A 27,359-nucleotide genomic window follows, 5' to 3' on the forward strand; every position below is an offset into this window, starting at 1 on the left:
ACCTATCCCGAGACTAGCATTTCAAGGCAAGTGGGTGCACAGAGGAGATTTACTGTGCAACCAAGCCCTTGATGCTGCGTAACTGGTGTGTAGTACCAGTGTGGTGGAGGCAGCCAAGTCAAGAATGCGGTGTTTCTATGTGCAGATTCAGGATCTCCTACACAACTTTTATCTGATCTCTTTGCTAGCTAGGTGCAGCCAAAATAAAACAGAGACACTTTACCAGTGAAACAGTGTTTAATATAGTTAAATTACTTAAATAGATTTCAATTTCCATGGGAAATCATAATTGTATCCATTTTTGCAAGATCCAGAGTAAAGAGTGTATGAATACCCCTTGAAATGATCATGACACACTGTCAACAATCACAGCTAGAGATACTGGGGACTTGAAATTTCATTGACAATGCAACTTCGTAAGATGAATCAAAAGTTAAAGACGACTGCAGACTTTCATAAAGCAGAAAGCAAACCTAAACCCAAGTGTATGGCATGAAGGTAATGAACCTCAGTGAGGGGGTGAAAGGGATGGCAGGTGGAGAGGGGGAGAAAGGTGTAACGGTGTGATGCAACTTAGGTGTTTTGCAGACTAGGAAAGATGTGAAGGAGCAAAAGTATAGTACAAGGGCAGACTTGGCAGTTTTACAGAAGTCAATATACTATACTTTTCAGAGATGTTTCCTAGTGGAAGGGAGAAGGAAAGGGGCGATGCCATTTAAGCTCAAGCTTAAATGGCTTCATGCTTGGGTTATGCTTAGCAATATGGCAAATTAATTAAGACAGGCCCATGGATTATCACTTACTCTTGTCGTCGAGTAGGAAAAAAATAACTCATCACCACCACCATAGTGCAATCATTAAGCTGTTAGTACTACAATAATTCTGCCCTGAGAAGAGTGGAAAAGAACTTTATTAAATGTGAAAAGATTGGAGTAATTTTTAGTGCTAGCCAAATTCAATATCAAAACTCTCCCCTCATAGAATATAAAAAATAGAGCTTTTCTTAAAAAGTATTTTCTTTCTTTTTCTCTTTTTTTTTTTTTAATAAAATAGCAAGGGATTTTTCTTTAATAGTTATAAAACGTACATAAATCATTAACTATTCATACCCACCACCACCCACCCCCCCACTAGTGATAAAGATGTTCCACAGAATATCAATGGCACTGTATTTTAAGGTCAACCACCTCCTATACACACTTGCCATCATGACCTTTTGTTGAAGATCACCTACTTCCTGAAAAGGGAAAATCTGTGACTCCTTTCAAGTAAGTGTCTACTACAGGCAAGTCAACTCAATGCTGCAGTACAGAGCTCCTTGTAGTGTCAAATGGCAGTTACAGACAACTTCCACATCGGCATCAGTCTATTAAGACCATCTATGAAAAATTAGTTTCTTAAAAGAAAAGTTCAAATAGGCTTTATTTTTTTTCCCTCTCTCTTCTTGTAAGAGCTCCTTTTAGAGTTAGAAAATTTGCTTAGAGCTCTTTCTGACACGTTTGACTGATACCACCTCAGCAGCTAAAACTCAAAGGTCCTGTTTCCATTTGTGAAGATGCCACCCTCTGCTTGAATGCTGCGTGGAGTAACTGTGATTACCATGGTTTGGTTTTTTTTTTTCCTCTTCTTTGGGGTTGTAGATTTTTTATTTTTCTGGATTTTCATTTTAAAAATGCATCTGATTCAGCCTGGAAACTCACCTGTGTACTGTTGGTCGATTGTATAGTGATAATCTGAAAACTGCCAAGTCTGTGTTCAGAGTATTATGCACACACACAAAACAAAAGTACACAAAAGTCTACAGGTTATATACACCTCCCACCACACCTCGGTGTGGACAGCCTGCCTTCAGCTTATACATAATTTACAAAATATAGAATTTGGTATATCTGTTAGATCTCCATGTTTGCAATATTACAAAATTAAAAATACAAAAAAACCCACAACAAATTTCAGGGGAGTTTCCCCCCCCCCCCCCCCAAAAAATGTCCCTTGTTTACATCTAGTCTTTCCCATGTAAACTGATAGATACCAAAGAAGAGCACAGAAGACTTCTTAATAAATATGGTTGTAGAGCCATCTTTGTTCATCTCGGTCTTCCCCTTCATCAGACGTGCCAGCCCCACTCAGAAGACCGAGTCTTTTTTAGCCACGTGAAAGAAGGAAAAGAGGGGGCCAGGCTCTGATGTCTGTTCACACTAAAACATTACTGACGCCCTTGTTAAAGGCCTTTTTGTGTGCTGCAACAGCGGGTGTCAGTTCTGAAAGCCCATTCAAAACAGCTAATAAAAGCACAGTGGTACACTTCAAATAGCTGGCAGTATGGGATGGAAGGAAACATGATGGGAGTGCAAATCCATTCCAAAATGATGCTTTGTAGTGAATCATACATTCCTTCTACCGAGTAAATGTTGTGGTGCGTCAATAAATACTTAAATAGCTTCTCTATATCATCCTGTGGTAGCAGCCTTGGTTAAAAATTCCAGCTCCATCTCTTCCCTGTGAACTCTGTAGTACACGTTTTTGGTGGACTTAGCGCTCAGCCAGGAACACCTCCAAGGTGGTTTCTTTCGATCGCCTTTCGTGATGGGTGGCCAAAGAGTTTGCTGATACCGGCTCTGGATTCACGGTGTGAAATTTCAACTGCACTGCGTGTTCAGCTTCGCTGCCAAGAAGCCATTCACAACCTCATGGAACACAGACTCCGTTCTTTGAGTGACGCTGCGGTTGGTGCTAACTAATGGGAGGCCCTTCATTTAGAAAGTAGGTGGTCATTTCTCCTTTGCCTTTAACCTTAATGACCCCTCGATATTCCAGCTGATAGTTGTTGGCTGCTAAAACCTGGTACATGTCTGTGGTTACCTGCAGAAGAAACAAGAGTGAGTGGATGCTTGTCATGCCTCCCACACGGCCTTTTCACGTGCTTTTGCAGTAGCCCATGGACAACATCAAAGTAGGATCAACTATTTTGTTTCTCAGTCAGTTTTTGCATATCGATCACTAACTAAAAGGTTGGCTCGGGTTGCAGAACAAACACAACCTTTAGAAACTAAAGAAAGCCACAGAAGTGAGAGTGGTGAAGCCCTGGAATGGGTTGTCCAGGGAGGTGGTTGAGGCCACCCTGGAGGTATCACAGTATCATAGTATCATAGTATCATTCAGGGTTGGAAGGGACCACAAGGATCATCTAGTTCCAACCCCCATGCCATGGGCAGGGACACCCCACACTAGATCAGGCTGGCCAGAGCCTCATCCAGCCTGCTTTTAAACACCTCCAGGGACGGGGCCTCGACCACCTCCCTGGACAACCCATTCCAGGGTTTCACCACTCTCATGGTGAAGAACTTCCTCCTCACATCCAGCCTGAATCTCCCCACCTCCAGCTTCATTCCATTCCCCCTAGTCCTATCACTACCTGAGATCCTGAGAAGTCCTTCCCCAGCCTTCCTGTAGGCCCCTTTCAGATATTGGAAGGCCACAATTAGGTCACCTCGGAGCCTTCTCTTCTGCAAACTGAAGAGACTGCTGAAGAGGTGTTTAAGACCAGGCTGGACGAGGCTCTGGCCAGCCTGACCTAGTGTGAGGTGTCCCTGCCCATGGCAGGGGGGTTGGAACTAGATGATCCTTGTGGTCCCTTCCAACCCTGACTGATACTATGATAAGTGGTGTGACATGGCACACAAAAGCCAGGGGAGATCCACAGCTTTCACATAAGTCACAGGATGAAAGTTGAGTCACATTTTTAAAAACACCTTGCAGTTGAGGGTCACTGGAAATAGGAAAACAGGTTACACATATTTCAAAACTTCCCCAAAATTACGTAAAATTAGCCAGCGATGTACAGTGTGGAAGGAGACATCCAGGAGTTTGTTTTTATGAAGGAGCAGGTAGAGGGCCATGAGAAAGACTGAACAAATGGAAGATTATAGCCAGCATCCAAATTTCCTCTGCAGCTGCCACTCAAAATTAATTACCTGTGCTGCAGAACAACAGGAGTTTAAAGACCAGGTTTCCTGAGTTACTTATTTATGGCAATGTATTTCCTCACCCCTTTTCAGGTGGCTTTAAATATTTACATTTCTGGTGTCCTGTTGGTGTAACATTGCTGTGCTGATTTGCTTAACTGGGATGAAAATGGTTCATGGACCATCTCACAGGGAAGTTCAAAGGGTGTTGGATAAATATTGATCCAGTTAACTTGACAGCTTAATTGTAAAGAAACAGCATGGCTCCCCTTCTTGGGTTTGACCCCAGTTATTCTGAACTATTTTTATATCCCTTCAAGGCATTACAGTCTGTTACTGTGGACATGGGCCCAGTGAAAGCAGTACAGTGGAACTGAATCCCTGGAAAGGCCACTGTCTGAAGGCCAAGGAGATGTCTGAGTACAAGACAATTTCCATTAACCCCTTAAACTGTCCTCTTGCTCTAGTTGTATATCCCCATCCTGCTGATGTCTAGATCCTTGCTAGCCTCACAACACCCAGCATCAACAGGGCTGTGAACAGAGAAGCGAATTACAGAGTAGCACCCTTGAATCAAGCCCTGGGAAAGTGAAACAACCTACAGGTGCACATGGCCAAACTGAAGATGGCAGCATCACAGGAGGACTGTACTCACAGTGCCAATGTGGCACACAGGGAAGGAAATGCAGCACAACTAACCCACAAGTTTTTGACCAAAGACTGCAAAACTAGTCAAGATTAAAGGCCAAACTTTGATGGTAGCACTAGCATTCTCCCATTGGTTTTTTATTTCAGTACTGTTTAAGTAGCTGTATGACACAGAGGAACAAAAATTCCAATCCTATGTAAGTTTCAAATGCCACAAGTGACACAGGGCTGGCTGTGGAAGTTTCCCAGTGAATTCCTCACCTGAATCCTGTCAGGCACACCGGTACTGTCCATCCGGCTGGCTACATTCACCGTGTTGCCCCATATGTCATACTGGGGTTTGCGTGCTCCTATCACCCCAGCTACAACAGGACCAATATTGAGGCCTGGAAAGAGAGGACAAATGCCACAGTGCTCAGATCCCTCACACATGAACCACATGAAGATGGAGACAAGTTATTGTTCAGACAATAAAAAACTTTGAGGTGCATTGGTTCTAGCTGAGCTTTACCCTGACATGTAAAGCTCCAGCCAAACTGCGGGCAAAGAAACGTATAAAGAAAAGTTGGCTTCTTGGTGCCTGGCTGGCAACGCAGGCTGGATCCACTCAGTCCAGAGCTGCTTTCCAGTACCATCCAGTACATGATAAGGTTTATTTGCCATCTAGTTGCCAAGCAAACTGCTCACTTGGAAGTCAGCACACAGCTGCTGTAGTGGAGAGTGCCTGCGAAGGCAGCAGCCCTGGTCATTCAGAACAAATACCACACTTCACATTTCTTCTCCTTCTCCTGTCCCTTTTTATTCCCTGACTTGAAAAACAATTTAATGTACAAGAATGGCAGAGCCAGGGACCACAGGGGGTGTGGGCAGGAGCATAGCACAGGCAAAATGAGCCCAAACTTGACCACCGCATGAGACCATGCTGTAACAAGACCTTCGCTTTAGGCTAAGGCTGGTTGCCCAACTGCTCCTAATTCTCCAGGGAGCATCAGTGACAATGCTGCTACCCTGAAAAAAAAGAACCCCACTCTGATGTCTCAGAGAGGTCAAAATGGTCACTAGGCACTATGAACATTGCTGTACAACTAAAGTAAGATCTATGGTTCTTACTCTCCATAAAATCCCTGTTTCAGACTGACCACTACCTTTAGTTAATCCTGTAAACACTGTGACCTTACCTATCTTCATCTGGAAGTTGTTGAATGAATGTTCATTAATGTATTTCATTTGGTCCATTAACCTCATGGCAAAATCAGCCAGAGCTTTGATGTGTGTCTTCCCTTCCTTGTCGTAGGTGGAGTCATTGAGGCCTGATGCAGCCATGTATGTACTGCCAATGGTCTTGATCTTCTCCAGCTGCCGAAACTGGTCTTCACTTATGATCTGTTTCACAAGGGCAAAAGATGTAAATAAACCTTGCCGAATGTAAACATGATGGTAATGTCTCTGCAGGTGTCTTCCCTTGGTACAAGCACTACAAAGTGCTGGGCAAAGCCTCCACTACTCCAAGTATGGGAAAAAAGGGGATTGGATATTCTGAGGGGCATTAAGGGAACAAGAAGGGATTTTAATGTGGAAAAAATGAAAGGCTTCTAGAGCGAGGAGAAATGAACTATGGCACAAGGATTCAGTAAACCACCTTCCTTCAAAATCTCAGCAAAGCTCAATTAAAATCTATTGGTTTGATTCATTCTGTCCACCCAGATTTTATGTGACTTACTTCATCAAAATCAGCGATGATTTCGTTGAGCAGCCTCAGACACTCCACCCCTTCATTGTTGGCCTCCAACTCCACGTAAAATTCTGAGAAGTTGCTTATGGAGGCGAACATGACAGCCACACACTCACAGGACTGGTAGTACAGTTCATCATTCCGCCGCTCCTGAGCCAAGAAATGGGCTGCCACATCCTTGGGCAAAATGTTGTGGAGGAGGCGTCTATTATAGGCCTGCAGCTCCTCCATTTCTTCTTTCTCTTCAGTGGCCTAGTTTAGGAGGAAAGACAGTGATGTGCTTACTCTTCTGGTAACTCTTCTGGAGAGGGGGAAAAAGCTGAAAATGAGCTGGCAGGGAGAACAAAATACAGAAGAGAGGGAAGAACTGCAAAGGAGGGCAGAACCAGAGGCATGCAGAAATGTGTTTTGCAGTGGCACATGGTCCATGTCTGTGTGCACACATGTATTCAATGTGGGCAAGATGTCTTCCTTTTAGGGAATTCCAGCACTGTCCTACTATCTGCAAGTACTCACATCTGGCTTTCCCAGTCAAGCACCCAGGTTTCAGGAGGAGGACAAAACCAGCTCATCATTGCTAAAGTCTGACTGCATGACTGGCGTAGAATTACAATCCTCTCCCTGCACCCCCCAAATGCTCACTGAAGTGCAGTGATGGTCATGAAGCACAGTTACCATGGAACACATAAAATGAGCTTCTTCTAATACTCTGGAGAGGACTTTTCACCAGCCTGTAAAGCCCGTGTCTCCTGTGGTACTGGAGCTGTGTCTGAACAAAGGGAAACATGAAGAGGATGGGGCGGCCTGCTTCTGTGTCAGTGGGGGTGGATTTGGATTTAATGTTCAGTTGGAACTGTAGCTTCAGGAAGGACATACCTAGGATGTACCTAGGCCTAGGTAACTAAACTAAACCAAGCATTTAGACTTCACTGGATTAATCTGACTTCAGAACCACATTTGATTTCTCTCTGCAGACTCCTCCAACACAGCAAACAGCCACTAACCTGGAGCTTCCACAGGAAATCAAGTCTTGCAGTGGATTCTACTTGCTGGGCATGCAAGTACAGTGCCAGGACAAAGACAGTAATGATGACAGGTGTCACAATCTTTAGTGCAACTCGTGTGGTCACTGGAGAGCTGCAGCCAACAGAGGAGCAGAATTTACCAGTTAGTCTCAGCACGGAGGAACACAGCTTAGCCACACTCCCCAGCTCCCACTTTAAGACTAACCAGCCTTGGAAGAAAAGTTTTCTTTCCTGTCAAAGCACATGTTGGTAAAGGGACAAATATGACCTGCAAAAAAGCTGAGGACTTTGGCTCATAAATGCTGATTTCTAAAGTAGGACTTTGAAATTGGAAATTTAATCCAAGTTCTTAAAAAATAATGTCAGTATCAAAGCCATTTCGTAGAGTGTGGCCATACATGCTCAGCCACCACTACACTTGGCAGAACCGACACGCTGACAGTTCAGACTGTATTCACTGTGTCTCCTCCTCTGGCTTCCCCAGACTCATAATGCTGGAACTGTTCTACACTCGCTGCTTCTCTAATTAGTCACTTCTTACTGTCCTTTGTTTTTAAAGTATTCTATAAGAGCACTAAGACACATTCCTGTCCCTTCTGACAAGCCAGCAAATAAAACCTGGTTAAATCTGAATTAGAGAGTTAGACAGTATGAAAATATTGTTTTGACACAACCTTTAGTAAGCTCTATGAAAAGCTCTACAAAGCGAACTGACAAAAGTCTCTGAAGAAAGAGGATGATGTGAGAGTATCTGTACACACAAAAAGGCAATGCTCAGTCCACTTAGGGCATTGGCACCGTGTTGTACCGGCTCACAGTGACGCAGTCAAGTATCAGGCACTGCTGGTGAGTCAACGTGCTGATCCTGCACCTTGTCAACAGAAAATGCCCACCAACAAAACCCCGGAAAAAACAGTTCATGCCAAAGTGACTCACCATGATAACGTTGCATTTTCAGACACGCTGGGGAAAAAAAAACAACAAAAAAACCACAAACACAAGGTTAGTAAACGTTTGGTTCCCTCCAGCACTCTGCCTGCTCAACAGCACCTCTGCAATGTGGCACCTCTGACGCTGTGTGGGGCTACAGCCCTTTTACAGCAGAAAACTACAAAAAGCTGCGGGGGGAGGAGAAAAAAGAGGGTCTGAGCTACACTCAAACATTTGGAGTCATGGTGCAACATTGTTTATGGGGTTATGAGGTTAAAGCAACATGGTTTATGGGGTTAAATTATCTAAGAATCATCAAGTCAGTCCTGTGGGATTTTAATGTCACTGTGGGATGCTCACCAAATGCTTGTGGGTGCATCACTACTTCATTAGGTCAGGCTGGAAAAACTTGATCTAAAGAAGAAAGCTTTGGGCTAACATCTTGCGAGGGACAGCTCCTCTCTTGCCCATTTATTCTAGCATAGTGATTAATTTCATTTCTTTAGTGCTACTCCCTTCTGCAAGCTGCTTATCCCCAGCTATGCTTGCTGCACACCAGTGCACTCAAAGCCCTCCTGTTGATGCTGTTATTCACAGTACTGCAAAGTGAAGCAAAGCTGCTGGAGAGGATGGAGGGTGAGCTTTTCTGACAGGGAAAGGATGGAAAGGCATTTTCTGGTAGGTAGTTGAGTTCCTAACTGATTGCTTAATGCTGCTGGGTTTCTTCTCAAGTGTGGGTGGAGTATTAGGTGGCTGAGAACCATGTAAGTGGACCTTCTAAAATACTACTTAAATGGAAGGAAGGAGCCGAGTGGTAAAATACTGTAGTGTCATTGATGCAATTACAGCTTTGCAGGCTGCTAATATGATATATCTGTAGCCCAAGAATTCCACACTTGTCTTGAGAGCTTCAGGCCACAGTTTTCTGGGACTGGAGGGAATCTCTTGCGACAGAATCAGAGGCACACATAATCAAAATTGAAATAGCCAAGGGAGCCTAATTGGGCATAACATGATAAAAAAAAAAAGGAAGAAGAAAGCAAGCATAGTAACTTCCTAACCTTGTTTGGTTTGAGACATTTTCTGCAGCTTTGAGCATGTAATTTCTTCTGACATGGATTCTACAACCCACCGTTGTCTTGCACACAATCTATCACACAGCCTCTTGGCCAGCTCCAGCACTGAACATGTGTGCTTGGATGTGGAACCTGTTTGGGAATCCTGGGGATGATGACCCCCAAACTAAAGGTTGGGTTTAGTTGGAGACACTTCTCACATGCAGCATGATTCCCCCTTCTAGCCAAGGATGACTGCCTGCCTTCCATTATCATTGTCTTAAACAGGAGCATGGCAGCCTTGAGGGTGTTAGGCTTGCTCCAAAATCTTCAGAAGAGATGATGAAATGGAGGAAACCCAGCACTTACAGTAAGGCTTTGGATAAGTGAAAATGCCCAATGCAAGCAATAATGGCACTGCATTGGTAGCTTGCTTCCCTGTGGGAGAAGTATTTCCAGTAGCAGATGGCTCTTTCATTACTTGGAAGGTTAACACAGAGAGAAGCTTGCTAAATAAACTGCTCAAGGTAAGTGCAGCTTGAGTCACTGAAGGAGCTTGATGAAGAAATCACTGGGCAAAGCTCTTCAGGTTCCTCTATGCAGCAGCTCAGAAGATTACATTGTCCATCATATCTTTAAACCCAACACATTGGTATTATCTTCAACACAGGGAAATGGTAATAAGAGAGTAGCTCTGTGCACCCAGTTACACTCCATGTGTCACCACGCTGCTGTGCTGCTGCAGTCGTGTCTAGCAGACTCCAATGTGCCATCATCAGCCCTTAGCTGCCTGCATGCTGGGTTGGTTTGTACATAGAAGTGTGAAGTGACATCTGCATCACTTCTAATTATTCAGAGTACCATAATGGCTGCAGAGCAGACACTAATTATGTGGCTACAATGGGCACACAATTAAAGTAGTATGAGGTCATGTTGCCTTTTTTTTCCTAAACATCAGCTGGACAATATGGTACATCCCTGAACTCTGCTACACGCTGGGCTCCCTTCTCCCACAGCACACAAGACGGACTGCCAGACACTGCGACAGAACTGTCCATGGAGCTATTTGGACAAGATGTCTTTTAGTGAGAGGCAATCTAACATCACAGGAAGCTATTTTTAGGCAAACATGCTAACCTTCCCCACTTCATTACGGACATTTTGATTGCAAAGTTATGTAAATTATACTTCTAAGAGCTGCAATTTCGCTTAGTGCATGAAATGATATTTGGGATATAAAATGCTTTTATTCCTCTAATTGTGATAGAAAATGCTAAATAGCTTCTGCTGTTGCAATATGTAACATCTGCAAAAGAAGGAAGGAAAGCTCATTTTCCCCCTACCTCCACAGAAAGCTCCATGGGGTTTCCTACATAATTTCATTCGCTTGGGTTAACAAAATTATTGAAGTGATTAGTGCCAATGGCAATAAAAGCCATACCTCATTAATTATTACTAGGCACACAGGAGTGCTAAAATCATGGAATATTTATGTGAAGGACAGAAGTAGCCGGGTGCATCTGGCTTGAAGGAGTTAATGAGCATCAAGAAACCCAAGCAGCTACACAAGGTATTTCATAAGTTGTAAGACAGCACTGGGAAGGACAGGGAGTCTGCTCAACTGCCCTCCTGTTCAAGACGGGAGAAAACACAGCTATCATTCTTGACAAATGTTTCACCTATACCTCTGACTGTTCTTTGCTGCCCTTTCTGGGTGCTCCACTATCATGAGCTGCCTTCTTGCCCCAAACTGGAAAATGTATTCCAGGTTAGGCCTTCTCACTCCTGAGTAGAGGAGTGGTCTGCTTCTCATGTCTTAGAGGCAACTCTCATTGTATATCCTAGCTTCATGTTACCTTTAGAAAACATCATGCTTTTTTACTGACTCACATCTCAGGTACAACTGTGGCCGGCATGGGGAAATAATCGAAACAAGTAGTTAACACAACAAAGCAACTCCCAGTGAGAAATGAAACCTGAGGTGGAGGGTGAGTTTACAGATATGCCAAATTTCCCTCCCTGGTGTGGCCTTCAGGAGAGGGGTAACAGAGGTTGCCACTATGATTGATGTGTAACCTGGTGATGAGAAACCACATTTTGTAAGCAGAAGGGCAACTCCCACTTAGTCTGGACCCCTCTGTTGTGAATTATGCTGACACCAGTGGCTTCTCAACGGCAGACGTGTCCGACAGCAACTGTCAGGAGATCACTGCCCAAACATCAAAACCCACCATTCCACCACCCCAGCCTGGTTTTAATATACCAGATGTCTGAACATCTTGGTGGCTTGCTATCATGTCCCTGAGCCAGCTAAGATTTGTTGGAGGCTCTTTTTTATTTTTTTGAGAGATGACATTTCTACATTGGGAAGTGAGAATGACTAACTACAGCTCCCCATTTCTAGAAGAAGAAATATGGATCCACTCTGATTCCAGTTATATTTTGTTATTAATAGATAGTTCATTAATCAAGTTCCACATTAAAAAGATCTTGAAGGGAACTGTGCTCTCCTACTCTTCAGAGGTGGAGAGCAGCATTGACAAAGCCTTTACAACTATGCCGTCTCTGGTACTGTGCACACCCCTAGCTTGTGGCACAGCCTCGACAGTCCCTTCCACCCAATGCCACACTGAAACCATTGGGTGAAAGAAGTTAGGTGAAGATTTCAGAAGTGAAAGGCACTTACTAGCTGTAAGCTGTAACCAGGAGATCTGCATTGTCAAAAAGGTTGACCCCTGGCACTTCCACAATGAGAACATATATAAATTCAATGATTAACATAAGGATCAGTTTTCCAATACAGCTGATCTGAAGGAACACAGAGCAGGCCAGGAGACTCAGTAAGACACTGTAGGTAAAGTACTGTATAAAGACAAAAAGGGGAAAAAACAAACAGAAGAGAGATGAATGTCAGCTGGATAAATCAAAACAGAAAACAAAGGAGGCTAAACAGAGGGATAGAAAGGGACTGGGAGTTACGTAATTGAGCTGACCAAACGTAAACCTGGGGATGCCTGTGGGATTATCCCATGCTACAGGAGATTTAAGTGTTACAATTCAACTGGTGGAAAGGAAAACTTGCATTCTTTACCAGGGGTTATCTGCTTTACAACCAAGTGGCATAGGGCTCTATACCAAGGCTTGTGATGTAGGTTCACCCTGGACATGGTTACTGAGTTAGCAGAAAGCACTATCCAGTTACATCGGAATACTTCATGCTTTAAGGTCAAATTTTGGACCCAAATTCATTTATCTGCACAAGCAAGGATACTAACAACTCACACCACCAGGGCAGATTGAGGCCAGTTGCAAAGTATTACCCCTGCCTGTGTAGCACACTGAATCCATTAGCAAGATACATGCTGAACAAGCTTCTACCAGTGGTGAAGACCATAATAATTTTTCTCTGACAGCAGTTGCAGAAGTGTGTGTGTGTGTGTGTGGTAGTGAAGCCTTTGCCACACCTGGGTGGTGGGGCAGCAATTTCTGCCAATCTGAGAGATGAATGTTTATCATGCCAGTGCTTTGGAATGCAACTGTAGATTGCAGGTGCCATTTATGGCTCCTGAGAAAACTAGCATGGATACAAAATGAGAGAGGCACATGATCCACCTCATAGCCCTCCTGCTATCAAATCTATCAAGATTTAAACTTCCACTTGCTCCAGACAGGCCTGGCAAAAAAAAACCACCCTGTATCAGATGCCTGAGGCAATCAATCCCTGGGTTGATTCTTCTTGCTATTAGAAACATTTTGGGTTTTTTTTAAACAAGTGTTCTGAACAGGTAGGATTGGATTTGAAAACTGAAGCAGACCACAATCAGGACTGCTAACCTGCCTGAGGACAGAACCTACTACACTTAGTCAAAAAATATATAAGCAAAGTTTTTCATCAGGACACAAAACAGTGGAGGGAAGGGTTAAACCTATGACAAGAGATAGGTTCAAACTCCTTTGAAATGACTTGCAGTTCTGCACACCATTAAGGACCACTGGAGAAAGGCAATTTCTCTTACTACAAGCAGGATCCAACAATTACAAAGGCCTCCTGATTATTCAGCCCTGAAAGAACTTTAACATTAATGTGAACTCATGATAATAACTTCAGACACTTCAGCTTGTGCGTAGTAGCCTGTGTCAGTCCTATAACGTCATTCATGAGCAGCCTTGCTTTCCTCTGAATCACTGAGTTTATAACAGCTTTTATAGCCCCTTCTCAGTTCGAGCTCTGCAATCCATTTTAACTTTTTTTCCCAAGCAATACCTCTGGAAAGTTGCAGTTGGGCAGAGGACTGTCACAGAATCCCTGCAAGGTGCCCAGGCTGTAGTTGGAAGTCAGGTTGCTGATAAGGCATATGTCCACCTGATCAGGAGTGATATTGTATTCTGCAGCCATGCAGCTGGCAAGATCCACAGTGCTGCACATGAACTGAAGAAAAATATGGTATTAAACTCAACAACATAAAGAAGGCTAAGAAAACAAAATAGTTTGCTCAGTTAAAGATCCCCTTGGAAATGGCTATAGCTATCTGTAAACTGTGCAAAATGAGATTGCCAACTTATGTTGTACTGCATATGGAATGGCTATGAATTTTCTCCTCCAAAGTATTAATTAATATAATCCAGGCTGTGCACTCTGGAAAGCTAATTTTGTGCTCAGCTTCACGTACAACTTTCTGCATTAAGGGCTACAGGCAGAAGGGATGCTCTGTTTCTGCTGATGGGAATTTCTCAGCTGATAACTTGCTGCTGCCATCTCTAAAGCTTATGCCATGGATCCTTCTACAGGGAGAACTTTAGCAGCATGGCTCAAAGGCTTATGTGCTATGTTAGACTGAGGAAGCAGCCCTGTTCTGATGGGATCTGTTTGACCATTTTGCATTAAGCAGTTCATGAATGCAAACAATCAGGCCTTATGCACAGAAAAAAACCAAAACCCACTCTAATTTCTGCATGGTGCTCAGCAACCTACACCAGCTCTTTGCAGGTGACTATGGAGGAAGGCAGTGGGGTGTCAATACCACTGAGTTAGCATCTACTCAAGTACCCCACAGAGTGCAAATTCTTCCTAATTCTCTAATATAGGGAAACGAAGGCAAGAGCAAGCAGCAGCCTGATTTTTAGGTATTTAAGCCCCTCTATGCTCAGGCATGTCACCACTGTGCCAGCTGAGGCCATAACTGAGAGGAGCAGAGGGCCATATGAAGTCTTTGTAGCTACCTCCAAGCTCAAGGCTTCTCTCTTCCTTTCCCTCCCCCCTGCTTAAAAAATTTCATAGATGTATATGGGTTAGAGAATATTCAAGTGGTCCTTCAGAGTACATTCAACCTTCAAGCCATTGATACAAGTGAGAAACCAGCAGCCACAGGATCCTCTAGAACAACCCATCTCCCCAAGTCTGAAATCAGCAGCAGCGTTTGCATGCAAAGCTAGACCCAAAAGTGCACTCCAAGCAAAGTCTTCACAGTTCCTGTTAGGTGACCACTGCACTTGGAGCAGGATGCAGCACCATGCAGAAGGCCAGCACAAAGCCTATGCAACACTGAACTCCCACTCAGCACTGTGGGAAACAAATGACACATCAGCCTTGTGCTGGCCCTTCATGCAGGGGAATGCTTCAGGCTCAGAGTATGCTTCTGGGGTAAGCTTCAGGCTTGGCTTCTGCACTTGGAGCAGAAGCATTTAAAGAACCAGAAAAGAACACGGACACAAATTGGTGCCAGGCATATAATGGTCTATAGGAATGCAGCTGGTAGGCTTTAATTTCTTTCCTGTGACCTCAGATGTTGTAAGCATTAGGCAAAGTTTCATTAAACTCAGTGTTCATACGGGTGATGATGCTGCACAGCACCAGTAGGAAAGGCAGGCAGAACCCAGTGGGTGAAGAGGGAAGAGTGTACGTACCATGTTGACAAAGGCAGATAGAAAAACCAGGATAATGGCAAAGACTCCAACTAAGGTACTGTTGGTCCTGGACTGTACAATCTTCCTAGAAAGAGTCTGGAGTGGAGCTGGGAAAAGCTGCATGTGGGGAAAAATAAAAATTGTTAAATATATGTAAAATCATTGCTTGCTTTACAGATTACAACTTGCATTTGAGCTGCCCACTTCCTTGGGCTTGGCATGTGTGCAGATGCAGCACAGCAGTTGGAGAATGGTGATGGGAGATGGTGGCTCTGGGATAAGGGTGAGCAGGAACATGACTGCCTCATGGCAGCAGGCCCAGCTGGCTCACCAAATCTACTTAGTCCTGCCTAATGGGAATGATGGCTTCTCTGAGCTGAGATAGCATGGCTTGCGGGGCTGTGCTCATCCTGTCATGAGAAGCAAACCACAAGCCATCTGTAACTGAAATAGCCAGGAGCCTGAGCCTGTGAATTACTGGATCAACAATTTAAAGAAGCAGAGATTAAAAAAGACATGTCATATCCCTTTGATCACAAAGGTGTATCATAAGACTTCCTGATACCATTTCAGAAACTGACTGTTAAAAACCCCAGACTAGTCTTGTGATCTGTCAGCTTCTCAGTGAAGGGTGCTGGAGAAAGCAGCTGGCCTCCCCTGGTCTATGGCACTCAGCACCACAGACACATGGGGCTAAAAATAACCACTGGTGAGGGCGATCACAGAGCTCCCCTAGACAGACTGTCCCAGTGATTCACTGCTATCAGAGCTGGAAGCTTTCTTCTAATTGCTTTCTGACTGCAGGCTGCCAGCATGCTTTGCTTTAGGTGCTGCATCCTGTTCTGGGTAGAAGCAGTCTCTGCGTTAAAGTGGAGACTAACCAGGCATGCTCTGCAGCAGGAGCCACCCCTCAGTATCACGTGAGGCCCCCTCACACTGCATTAGCTACAAGAGAAGTCCTGAAGACAATGAGAGCAACCCTTTCTCTTCATGCACCAGCACCATCCCAGTGCAAGCTCAGGGCTGGAACAAAGAGAGATGGATGCCAGGAAACCCTTGTGCATGGACAACCTCCTGCTGAAGAACATTGGCTTGCAGTGCCCTTCCTCTCCGTGCCAGGACCGAGGGGCTCTGCTGCAGACTGCCAAAGTTTTTTCCAGAAGCCAGCGCTCTCATCTCCACCAGCACATGGCATGAATAACCATGCCACTAGAGGGTATTTTTAGAGACACAAAGAAGCACAGCAAAGAGACACGGCACTGCAATTTAACTGTGACTAATGTTTCTATTAAAAATCTTGCTTTTCCCTTTTATCCTGCACTTTTACATCTTTGGAGATACAACATTTTGTCGGTGCACAGCTTCCCACACAGAGTCCTACAATGTAATTACGAGGTGTTTGGATGGCCAAAGCACCCATTAACTGGTAACTCTTAGAGAGGGAGAGATTGTAGGAAGTTCTGGGAGGGCTGATTCTGCCTGCTAACCAACACATGCACAAAATTCCTGTTAACTCCAGGTGAGAGGAGAGAGCAGGGCTTTGCAGAGGCCAGGAGGAAAGGGGAAATCAGGCTTATAACTTAATTGTACTGCATGAGGACTGAATGAAATTCACTGAAAGCTTATGCAACCCTTTAGACTTGTGCAGCCACTGGAAAACAAAGAGACATTTTGCTTTCTCAGAAAGAAACCTCTTGCTGATACAGAAATCCTTGGCTCTTGATAAACCATGACCAAAATATCTCCTTGCCCTACCATGTCCTGTTGCATTTATTGGCTAGCAGACCCCTGCCAGAGCATGGATGTGGGAAATATCATGGGGCTTTCCTCTGCTCATTTCTAGGGTTTGAAGGGAGAAGGAGGACTTGCACTGCACATAGACAGTTTTCTCACTAGATTACAGCAGGACAGGTTTTCCTGATATCCCCTTTGTTTAGGGCCCAAGGCCAAGTTCCTCAAAGGTATGCACAAACTTAACCTCCTTCTGTAATCTCTGGGAAATCAAGCACCTAAATAAAACTCAGGAGGGCTTTGTTGTGGATCTTGGCTCAGCCCCCCGCTGCCAATGATCCCAAAAAAGCCTGACTTTGAACCAAGCCTGAGATATCAAGCAAAGCTATCAGTGGAAGACAGTTAAATTCGAAGGAAAACATGTTTTCTTTGTATTCATCTTGGTTCTCATTACTTTGCAAACTAAGGAAAATGTTAGATCAGTAAACAAGTGCAGATGGAAAAAGTCCCAAAGAGGAAACAAAAGCCAAAAACCATAGGAGGTCAGGACTGCAACAGAGTGCAACAGCACAGCCATGCCACACATCTGAGGAACCTCTGCCTTGCAGACAAGATGCATGGAAAACTTTATTTGCATAATGACTTCCCCATTTCACAGAGGTGAATGGGGAACAGAAGGAATGCTTGCAGATTGGAGGACTTCTGTGAAAAAAATGCAGACCTGTCTCAGCTCTGACAATTCAGCTCCATTCTATCAGGGTGCCCTTCATAAAACCATCTGCCAGCCAGAGGTAAAACACGAAGAAGAAAAAGAAAATGTGACTTGCCCTCCTGTTCCTGAATAACATAACATAAAATAAACCAAAATAAATTCCCTTCTGTCCTAGGAAAAGAAGCAGAACACCAAGATGTTACAGCACGGTGAAAACTGATGCACTGGTTTTGGTTAGCCCATTGGTTTGTACTGTCCAACACCATTTATTCCTTTTAATAAGACTCCAATTTTGCCTGAGTGCAGAACAGGACAAAGGAAGGTCTGATGGTATGGAAACCCTATGCCTGCACATTCACTGCTGAGAAGAGGGGCTGAAAGAAAGGACGTGATCCACCTGGGCAGCCAAGATTCATGTTTAGATTGCCACACAGAGGTGAGGTCACTCAGTAGTCCTTTTAAAATACCCATATGAAGAAAAATAACCACAGTGGGGTAAAGGAAATAGGATTGTCCAGTCGATTCCAGTTAATTCTGAATTGAAATGCAGAATCCAACAGCATGAGATTTAACACATCCAAGTGCCAGGTTCTGCACATCGGCCACAGCAACCCCATGCAGTGCTACAGGCTGGGGTCAGAGTGGCTGGAGAGCAGCCAGGCAGAGAGGGACCTGGGGGTGCTGGTCAATGGTAGGCTAAACATGAGCCTGCAGTGTGCCCAGGTGGCCAAGAGGGCCAATGGCATCCTGGCCTGCATCAGGAACAGTGTGGCCAGCAGGAGCAGGGAGGTCATTCTGCCCCTGTACACTGCACTGGTTAGGCCACACCTCGAGTACTGTGTCCAGTTCTGGGCCCCTCAGTTTAGGAAGGAGGTTGACTTGCTGGAACGAGTCCAGGGAAGGGCAACAAAGTTGGTGAGGGGTTTGGAGCACAAGCCCTATGAGGAGAGGCTGAGGGAGCTGGGGTTGCTTAGCCTGGAGAGGAGGAGACTCAGGGGTGACCTTATTGCTCTCTACAACTACCTGAAGGGAGGTTGTAGACAGGCAGAGGTTGGTCTCTTCTCCCAGGCAGCCAGCACCAGAACAAGAGGACACAGTCTCAGGCTGCGCCAGGGGAGGTTTAGGTTGGATGTTAGGAAGAAGTTCTATACAGAGAGAGTGATTGCCCATTGGAATGGGCTGCCCAAGGAGGTGGTGGAGTCACCATCATTGGAGGTGTTCAGGAGACTTGATGGGGTGCTTGGTGCCATGGTTTAATTGTTTAAGTGGATTGGTTGATGGGTTGGATGCAATGATCTTGAAGGTCTCTTCCAACCTGGTTTATTCTATTCTATTATTCTATTCTACAAATGCTGCTAGAAGACATTAGCTCCCAGAAGACAGAGGCTCCAAAAGCATGCAGGTACCAGCATATTTGGCAGGTGAAGGTGGGGCATTGTGATACAGCTGAAAAGTCCAAATTTAAAATGCAATTCAACAAATATTAGTGTCTCAACCTCCAGTCATCTGCACAACAAAAAGACACTAAATAAACCCTATACTTTGCAGTAACAGCTGATCACACACAGAAGGGGAACAGTCATCTTTTCTGTCTTCTTAACATATATTGTGGATGTGGAAAACTACTCAGATACTTGCTGTTGTGCCATGGGATGAAAAAAAGCTATGAGGTCTTTAAGTTCTGATTTTGCAATTTGTAATAAAAGCCTTTGAGTCATTTTGAAGTACATTAAGATGCTTCTGGAGTATAAGACAACATCTCCAGGCAACTTGATGTTGCAGATCCGTTTATGTAACTTATTTCACAGTGATTTATTAGTCTATTAAAAAAGTACAGTTTTCAGAGGCCATTCTTTCCCCTGCTTGAGAGAAGAAAACCTTTAGGAGCATCTACACTAACTTTGGGAGGCAAAGAGATAGGTAGGCAAGCTGCACCCATGTAAAGCTACAGAAAACTTGGAGACTTGATGGGGTGCTTGGTGCCATGGTTTAGTTGTTTAGCTGGGTTGGATTGGTTGGGTTGGATGCGATGATCTTGAAGGTCTCCTCCAACCTGGTCTATTCTATTCTATTACCTTATTTTCTTGGGAAGGAACATGTTGGCAGGAACATGCAAGAAGCTGGAGTCCACACAGCAGTGCAGACAACAGCAGTTAAGGATTTTAAGAAGAAACACAAACTTGGTAAAAGTTAGTAGCAAAACAGATGTCTATCAGCAGAGTATTTGCGAAGGGACCAAGCTTCCCATGACCTTATACTCTATTGGGAAGGAACACCATCCCACGGTGGCCAAGTCTTCACAAAGCATCAAAGAGGAGAATTGGAACCCTCTTGTTTATTACAGCTGGAGAAACTTGGAAAGCCAAGCTGGCTGCACTGGCAGTTCCAGGATCAACTTCTAGTCCGTGAAGAATTTTATAGCAAAAGATAATAATGACAGCAAAAGAAAATAAAACATCATCAAGCTGCCCAGAAAGAGCCTGCTGGCCACTGCCAAAGCCAGAGAGGAAGATGCCAAAACAGGGAAGGAAAATCTCACATGAAAGCTGGAAAGAGGAAGAAAAAAGAGTCACTTATCATGTAATAGCATAGCAAACAGGCAGAAGTTAGGCTTATGCTGATATCCTGGGGTGGACACCTGCTTCCCAACTTTGTGTGGAATGAACTCTTGGTATGTAAAACACATTGCTCTCCTATCCCACATCCAAGTGTGAAACAAAACAAACAGCACTGACACCCCTATGTCTTAAAACTTCATCTGAAGGATCTGTGAAAGTGCCTTTCTTGTGCCCATGTGTGAAAATGCTTCCTGCAGCAATAAGGAGTACAGCAACAATGCAGCATCCCTTAATTGTGGGCTGGGTAAAACCATTGCTTAAAAACCTGTGACTTTAAACAGCAAAATCTTTAATGCCAGAAGCAGGCTGTAGTAACTGGGGGCTGCTGCCATCAGACAGGTAGCTAGAAGTACCTATTCCCTAAACAAGGCATCTCATCATCAGATAGTGTCAGCAGAGGATAGCCTGAAGCACTAAAATGGGGGTAATCAAAAAGGTAGTGGAGATGGAAAGCCTGATGTTTTCAATATTTGCCCAAGAGGCACTGGTCATGCTGAATGTTATCCAAAAGCACCTTGTGAGTCTGGGCCAACACAGTGAAAACTCACTTTTGGAGATGCCAGGAGTTTCACAAAATCCCATTAAATTCTGATACTAGTCAAACTTGCCTCTGATGTTTTGTGTTTCCAGGACCTGTGCACTAAAGCAAAGCCAACCAAAAACCAGTTGTAAGCACAACTGAACAGTTAGCCTAGAGGAATTTGGACGATTAAGGAAAAGAAAGCAAGACTGAACATCTGCCTAGGGTCGTGGGGACTGGAAAATACTGTGTGCTTTTCAGACTATCATTAATTAAGATGAGAAATAACATTAAATCAAAAAGCCCCAAACCTTTAAATAACAGAAGCAATGAGTGCTGCTGTCAGGATATGGAAGCTTGAAATCTGTCTGGCGGCAAGTCAGCCAGCTCAGACCCTTCAGAAGTCCGGGTCTGCCACAGCTCTTGCTCCAGGATTTGCACAGCACCAGTACAGCTGGTGCACTGGTGTGTCTCTGCACAGCTGGCAGAGTGCTGTGATGTTGCTGCTGGTGGTCCTGCAGCATCAATAGATGCCACCAGAGCTCTGCACCAAGTTTCCAAGCCATTTGTGGCTGTGACAGGGAAAGCAAAACCCAAAAGCTTTTCACACTGGTGTGCATCAGTTGTTAATTAACTGCTCATCACACTAACTGCTGATATACAAACTAGCTACAGCGGCATCCTCACAATGGACACACCAAGTATAACCAGGCATCTTTGGGTATCATTTCCCAGCTCAAGGGACCCAAACCTTCCTACTAGCACTTTCATTTCTGACTTGTAATTCTCACTGCTGGTAAACAAGCAGGACCAACAGGATTCTGTGCTTACACACTAGGCTCCCTTTAAAATTGTCATAAGCCCAAGGGAAGCCCTGTGAGCAAGTTGTTAAGTTCAAATATAGCCTGAAGCTTCTTTCACTGGGAACAGTTTGTAGCTCTTATTAAATGAGAAGACAAAGCTTAATTCTCCACATCTAACTTTCAAAAATCAAAAACACATGAAAGGTGCAAGTCTGTCAAGAGCACCCACACTCAACTGTTGAAAATGGCACAGAGAAGATAATTAAAGTGCAGCAAATCATCTGCCTGACACAATCCATTATCCCACTGTTACTTCTGCAGGATGAACATAATGCTTCTGAACTATTTTATTCCAGGCACTGAGGAGCAGAGCTGAGCTTGGGCTCAGGAGCTTGAGTCTGAACGTATTCCATGTTCAGACACTGCTAGACTGGAAGGATTCCCAAACCCACAAATACAATCAACTAGCATCAACATTTTAATAGAAATACCTCTGAGTGAAGAAGATGAACACATCAGCCTTCCCCAAACACTGACTGCCAATTTACAACAGACTCCCAAGAAGAATTCATAGGCTTTCAGATTTCACACAATGTATTTCTTTGCTGATCAAAACCAGTTACAAGAAAGAGCCCGCCAAATGCTGGAAGCTCTGTAGGCTCATCTGAGAAAGGCTGATAAACTTCTATATGTTTATGGCTTTTATTTCCCCCCAGGACATTTTTCCTTGATGACGTTCTGCTTCTGATTATCTGCCTACCCAAACACGCATATGCAGCAGGGGCCGGTACACAGGCAGCTCCACAGGAAGCTGGCAGGGAGGAAAGGAACGGTCAGAGTTTTGTTCCATGCTAGAAAGTGTGTTCTTACAGCAATAGGAGAGTGCCTGCAGGGGACTTAATAGACATGCAGATCCACAGAGTGGTTACTTCTCACTGGGCTAAAGAGATGCCAACCCTAACATCTGTTTGCAGATCATTCTGTCTTAGCAAAGGCTTTTTCTTATCACATAGTGTGGAAAGCATAGCTAACAAAACATGCTCTGTTAGCTGAAGAAACAGACTGCTGATCCAGTCATCTTAGGCAAAGGAACCACAGTACTCACCTTTACACAGGAGTAAATGACCGAGACAAACACCACCGTAGTCAGGATCAGGAAACAGGTCAGGTAAAACCCCAGCATAAATGTAGAGCTGAAATCAAGGAGATTTTGGGTTTTTAAAATGCATCCCATATAAAACAGCTACAGCTCTGCTCTCCAGAACATCACATTTGTACACACTGCAGAGGCTTTCCAGATAGGATAGCAGGAGGGGACAGACAGTGCCTTGAATACCAACGGATACCCTGTCCTCTTTGAATTATTCACACAGCCTGCAGAGCAGACAATATTGCATCTTTAGAGCAATCACCTTCCTGCCAGACTGACAGCAGAGGGACTGACAAATACTGTGTGCACTACAGGAGCTGATAAAACAATTTGTTATGGCAGGTCGGCTCCAGCTGGCTGTGGGCAGGAGACCCCTGGAAGGAAAGCGTGCTGAGCACTGCAGCACAGCAGTGGGAATACTCTCCATGGGAACAGCTACCCATCCTTGCTGTGCACAGGGAATGTCTGTGCTGCACCATCCTCCATGGTCTGCCTCATGCTAGAGAGGGAAGCAACCATGGCATGACCATCATCAGGGAAAACAGTCCGAACTTGGTCAGTTTTGAGAGGTTCCTGTTCCTCTCAGCTGTGAATTACAAATAGCAACCCAGAGCCAACATTGTACTATACATTTTCATCTGCTTTGATCACAAAGATATTCAGCAATTTCTCAGTGACTGGTCTCAGTGTGACAGGAGCAGCCCCATCCCAGGAGTTATCCTTATTCATAATTTAAAGGAAGTGTTCTTGAAATGTGACATTAAAATCTACCACACCAAAGCCAGTTGGTCTCCTTGCTCTATGTACTACTAAGATAACTTGTACTTGCTGATTCACTCTTCAAGCTTTTGACAAATTCATTAAAGCTATTCCTCTTGATCACCATAAATTATCACTGCCATTTTGCCTCTGCTTTCAGATTCCAATTCTATGTTGTATCTCTCATGAAGTTCTGGCAGTGACACATATACACCTGTGGTTTCAGTTGCTGCTGAACTGTTAACTTCAATAAAAGATCAAAGCTATGCAATTGAAATGTAAGGAAAAAACCAAATCAAAAGTTGAAGGAAGGTATGACCTGCAATTAAAACATGGAACTTTATTTACTCTTGAACCAACTCCTCTTTCAGGCAGGCCAGGCTGCCTAAAAACTTACCAAAAAACCCAACCACCACCCTTCTGGGTGGCATGGAAGGAGATTGAGCAGTGTGACATTTACACTGCCATAAGGGACTGGCTCCTGCATAACACAAAGGAGTCAGCCATATGGTTGCCACAGATCAGAAATTGTCAAGTTGTCATTTAAATGTTAAACTGAGTTTTATGGAGACAGCTTAGTGGCTGCTTAGGGTGTTTGATGAGCAACACAGAGCCTGGTAGAGGGCCTCTTCAGGTGTGAAGTCACAGCAGTAATATCCAGGTATGTCAAGTGTAAGCCCTCGCTGAATTGGTTACTCGCAAACAACATTTTAGGACACAATTAACCATGAATTAATTGCTGGGATTGACCTAGTTTAAATTCTGAGACTCTTTCAGCTTCTCCTCCAGTTTCCCAAAGCAGATCTGTTTGTTTACACAGAGCATCTGTACTGATGTTATTTTGCTGATTCAATCTTTCTGAGAGCAGAAGCGAATGTCCTCTTGTCCGGGAGAGTGAACGACCTCAAACATCAGACTATGCATTGTTTCTGTGACCTTCCAAATATCTAATCTGAACACTACCAATCATCTCTGTTCTGAAAAGATCTGTGGTATGAACAGAAGCAGAAAGCAGTTGGAGCTCTCTTTACATTATTTTGTTGTCTTCTTGCAGGGAAGAAGAATTTGGATCATTTTCAGAGCTTCTGAGAGCTTGTCCTTCAGATTAAAAATTACTAACTCCAAATTCACTTCCAAAACAACAGTTCTCAGTGAATGCTACATTACTGCTACTAAAGCAGAGCACAGGAAATGACAACATGCTTTCATTTTAAAGAATTGTTTTATGAACTATTTGAAAGAAATACCATGTCTGCAGAGCTCTCTGATGGAAAAGATCTAGAGTGTTACGCTGTGCCTTTTAGCATTTCATCGCAGGGGTCTGAGAGCACTGTGCCACACAGCCCTGACGAGTTCATGCCACTCTTGCTGGGGATAGAAATGACTGCAATCCCAAAACCCAGAGTGAGCTACTAAAACTTGAGGCATGTGTAGCTTGACTCCCTCCCTCCCCTTCTTCTTGCACTACTGCTCTTGAGTCCAGAAAAACAAACGCATAAGAGGTTAGAGAATCACAGAATGATTTCTGTTGGAAAAAACCTGTATGATCATTGAATCCAGCCATTGACTTAGCACCACCACAGCCATTAAAACATGGCCCAAAGTGCCATGTCTACACATTCTTTGAACAGCTCCAGGGAAGGTGTCTCCACCAGCTCCTTGGGCAGCACATTCCAGTGCTTGACCACTCTTTCAGTAAATGATTTTTTCTTAATGTCCAGTCTAAACCACCTCTGACGCAACTTGAAGCCATTTCCTCTTGTTCTTTCACTTGACACCAGGGAGAAAAGACCAACCTCCACCTGACTGCAACCTCCTTTCAGGTAGAGAGCAATAAGGCCTCCCCTCATCCTCCTCTTCTCCACACTAAACAGTCCCAGTTCCCTCAGCCACTTCTCTTATGACTTGCTCCCCAGACCCTTCACCAGCTTCGTGGCCCTTTTCTAGACATAGTCCTGGGCCTCAATGTCTTTCTCCTTGTGAACACAAGCCCTACAAGGAGAGGCTGAGGGAGCTGGGATGGTTTAGCCTGGAGAAGAGGAGGCTCAGGGGAGACCTTATTGCTGTCTACAACTACCTGAAGGGAGATTGTAGCCAGGAGGGCGCTGGTCTCTTCTGCCAGGCAATCAGCACCAGAACAAGAGGCCACAGTCTCAAACTGTGCCAGGGGAAGTTTAGGCTCAAGGTGAGGAGAAAGTTCTTCACAGAGAGAGTTGTTAGCAGTTGGAATGGGCTGCCCAGGGAGGTGGTTGAGTCACCGTCCCTGGAGGTGTTCAAGAGGGGATTGGACGTGGCACTTGCACACACCCTGAGCATGGGAAGAGGACACAGTTTCAAGCTGTGCCAGGACGTGGCACTTGGTGCCATGGTTTAGTAGTCATGAGGTCTTGGGTGACAGGTTGGACTTGATGATCTTTGAGGTCTTTTCCAACCTTATTGATTCTATGAAAACTGAACACAGTATTCAAGATGTGGCCACACCAGTGCTGAGTACAGGGGCATGATCACTTCCCTACTCCTGCTGGCCACACTATTCCTGATCCAGGCCAGGATGCTGTTGGCCTTCTTGGCCACCTGAGCACACTGCTGGTGCATGTTCAGACAGCTGTCAATCAGCACCCTCAGGTCCTTTTCTTCTGGGCCACTTTCCAGCCACTCTGCCCCAAGCTAGAACTGTTGCCTGGGGTTGTTGTGACCAAAGTGCATGGCCTGGCACTTGACTTTGTTAAACCTCACACGACTGACCTTGGTTTATCGGTCCAACTTGTCCAGATTCCTCTGCAGAACCTTCCTACCTTTGAGCAGATCAACATTCCCACCCTGTCTGGTGTCATCTGCAAAGTTACTGAAGGTGCACTTGGTCCCCTTGTCCAGATCATTGATAAAGATATTAAATTTAATTCCATTCCACTCTCAGGCCAAGCCACCCAGCCAGTTTTTAACCCATTAATGTGTACACCATCCAAGCCATGTGCACCCAGTTTCTCCATGAGGATGCTGTGGTACACAGTGTCAAATGCTCTACTAAAGCAAACATCCACAGCCTTTCCCTCATAAACTACGTGGGTCACATTGTCACAAAAGGAAATCAAGCTTGTTGAGCAGGACATGCCTTTCATGAACCCATGCTGACTGTGCTTCACCTGGTTGCCCTGTGTGTGCTGTTTAGTGGCACTCAAGATGATCTGTTCCATGATCTTTCCTGGTACAGAGATCAGACTGACAGCTCTGTAGTTCCCTGGGTCCTCCTTCTAGCTCTTCTTGTAGATGGGTGCCACATTTGCAAAACTCCAGTCAGCTGGGACCTCTGCAGTTAGCCAGTCATGCCTCATCTGTGAAGCAGACCCAGAGATCCCAGTGCTCTGAGCAATAAGGCTGTGACAGGTTTTTCACCTCCCCGTCCCACTGCATTCAGATAAGAAGACAGCCAGAAGTAGGCCAGAATAGAGGAGGGGAGCAGATGGGAACAAAGGGATGAAAAGGTACTTACTGCGGCACGATTATGATTTGAACGAAGCAGATGAAGAGGAAGACTAGGGAGGCACAAGCCACATAGGCCCCGAACCTGTCATCCACCTGCTTGGAGTACTGCAACAAATGCAAACAGGGTTATGTTAGTGTGAAACTTGGCTGACTGCCTTCTCTCCACAAAATCTTCTTACTTGGCTTCTGTTTAGGTCCTTGGAAAGCAGCACTGGTAGGAAACAACTAACATTACAAGCTCCCCATCTCCCCGGGCTAGCTCTATGGGCACGAACAGATGCAAAGGCCAAAGAACAAACCCATACAGCTGGCTGGAGACAGGAT

General features: G+C 44.6%; 1 protein-coding gene across 1 annotated transcript in view; it reads right to left on the minus strand.

Annotated features, from left to right (window-relative positions):
• Positions 1 to 226: 226 nt before the first annotated feature.
• ADCY5 (adenylate cyclase 5) overlaps positions 227 to 27,359 on the minus strand; it is a 223,618-nt gene continuing 196,485 nt past the window's right edge. Inside the window, exons 11-21 of the mRNA XM_068139006.1 lie at positions 27,043 to 27,140; positions 22,749 to 22,836; positions 15,260 to 15,376; positions 13,620 to 13,784; positions 12,042 to 12,217; positions 8,307 to 8,333; positions 7,350 to 7,482; positions 6,334 to 6,597; positions 5,792 to 5,996; positions 4,875 to 4,999; positions 227 to 2,862 (exon numbers count right to left, since the gene is read on the minus strand). Of these exons, the coding sequence (XP_067995107.1) occupies positions 2,734 to 2,862; positions 4,875 to 4,999; positions 5,792 to 5,996; positions 6,334 to 6,597; positions 7,350 to 7,482; positions 8,307 to 8,333; positions 12,042 to 12,217; positions 13,620 to 13,784; positions 15,260 to 15,376; positions 22,749 to 22,836; positions 27,043 to 27,140 (1,527 nt within the window). The 3' untranslated portion in view covers positions 227 to 2,733. The remainder of the gene's footprint in view (positions 2,863 to 4,874; positions 5,000 to 5,791; positions 5,997 to 6,333; positions 6,598 to 7,349; positions 7,483 to 8,306; positions 8,334 to 12,041; positions 12,218 to 13,619; positions 13,785 to 15,259; positions 15,377 to 22,748; positions 22,837 to 27,042; positions 27,141 to 27,359) is intronic.

This window comes from Melanerpes formicivorus, unplaced genomic scaffold (assembly GCF_026170545.1).
Source record: "Melanerpes formicivorus ecotype bairdi unplaced genomic scaffold, bMelFor1.0.p_v2 SCAF_5, whole genome shotgun sequence".
Lineage (NCBI taxonomy): Eukaryota > Metazoa > Chordata > Aves > Piciformes > Picidae > Melanerpes > Melanerpes formicivorus.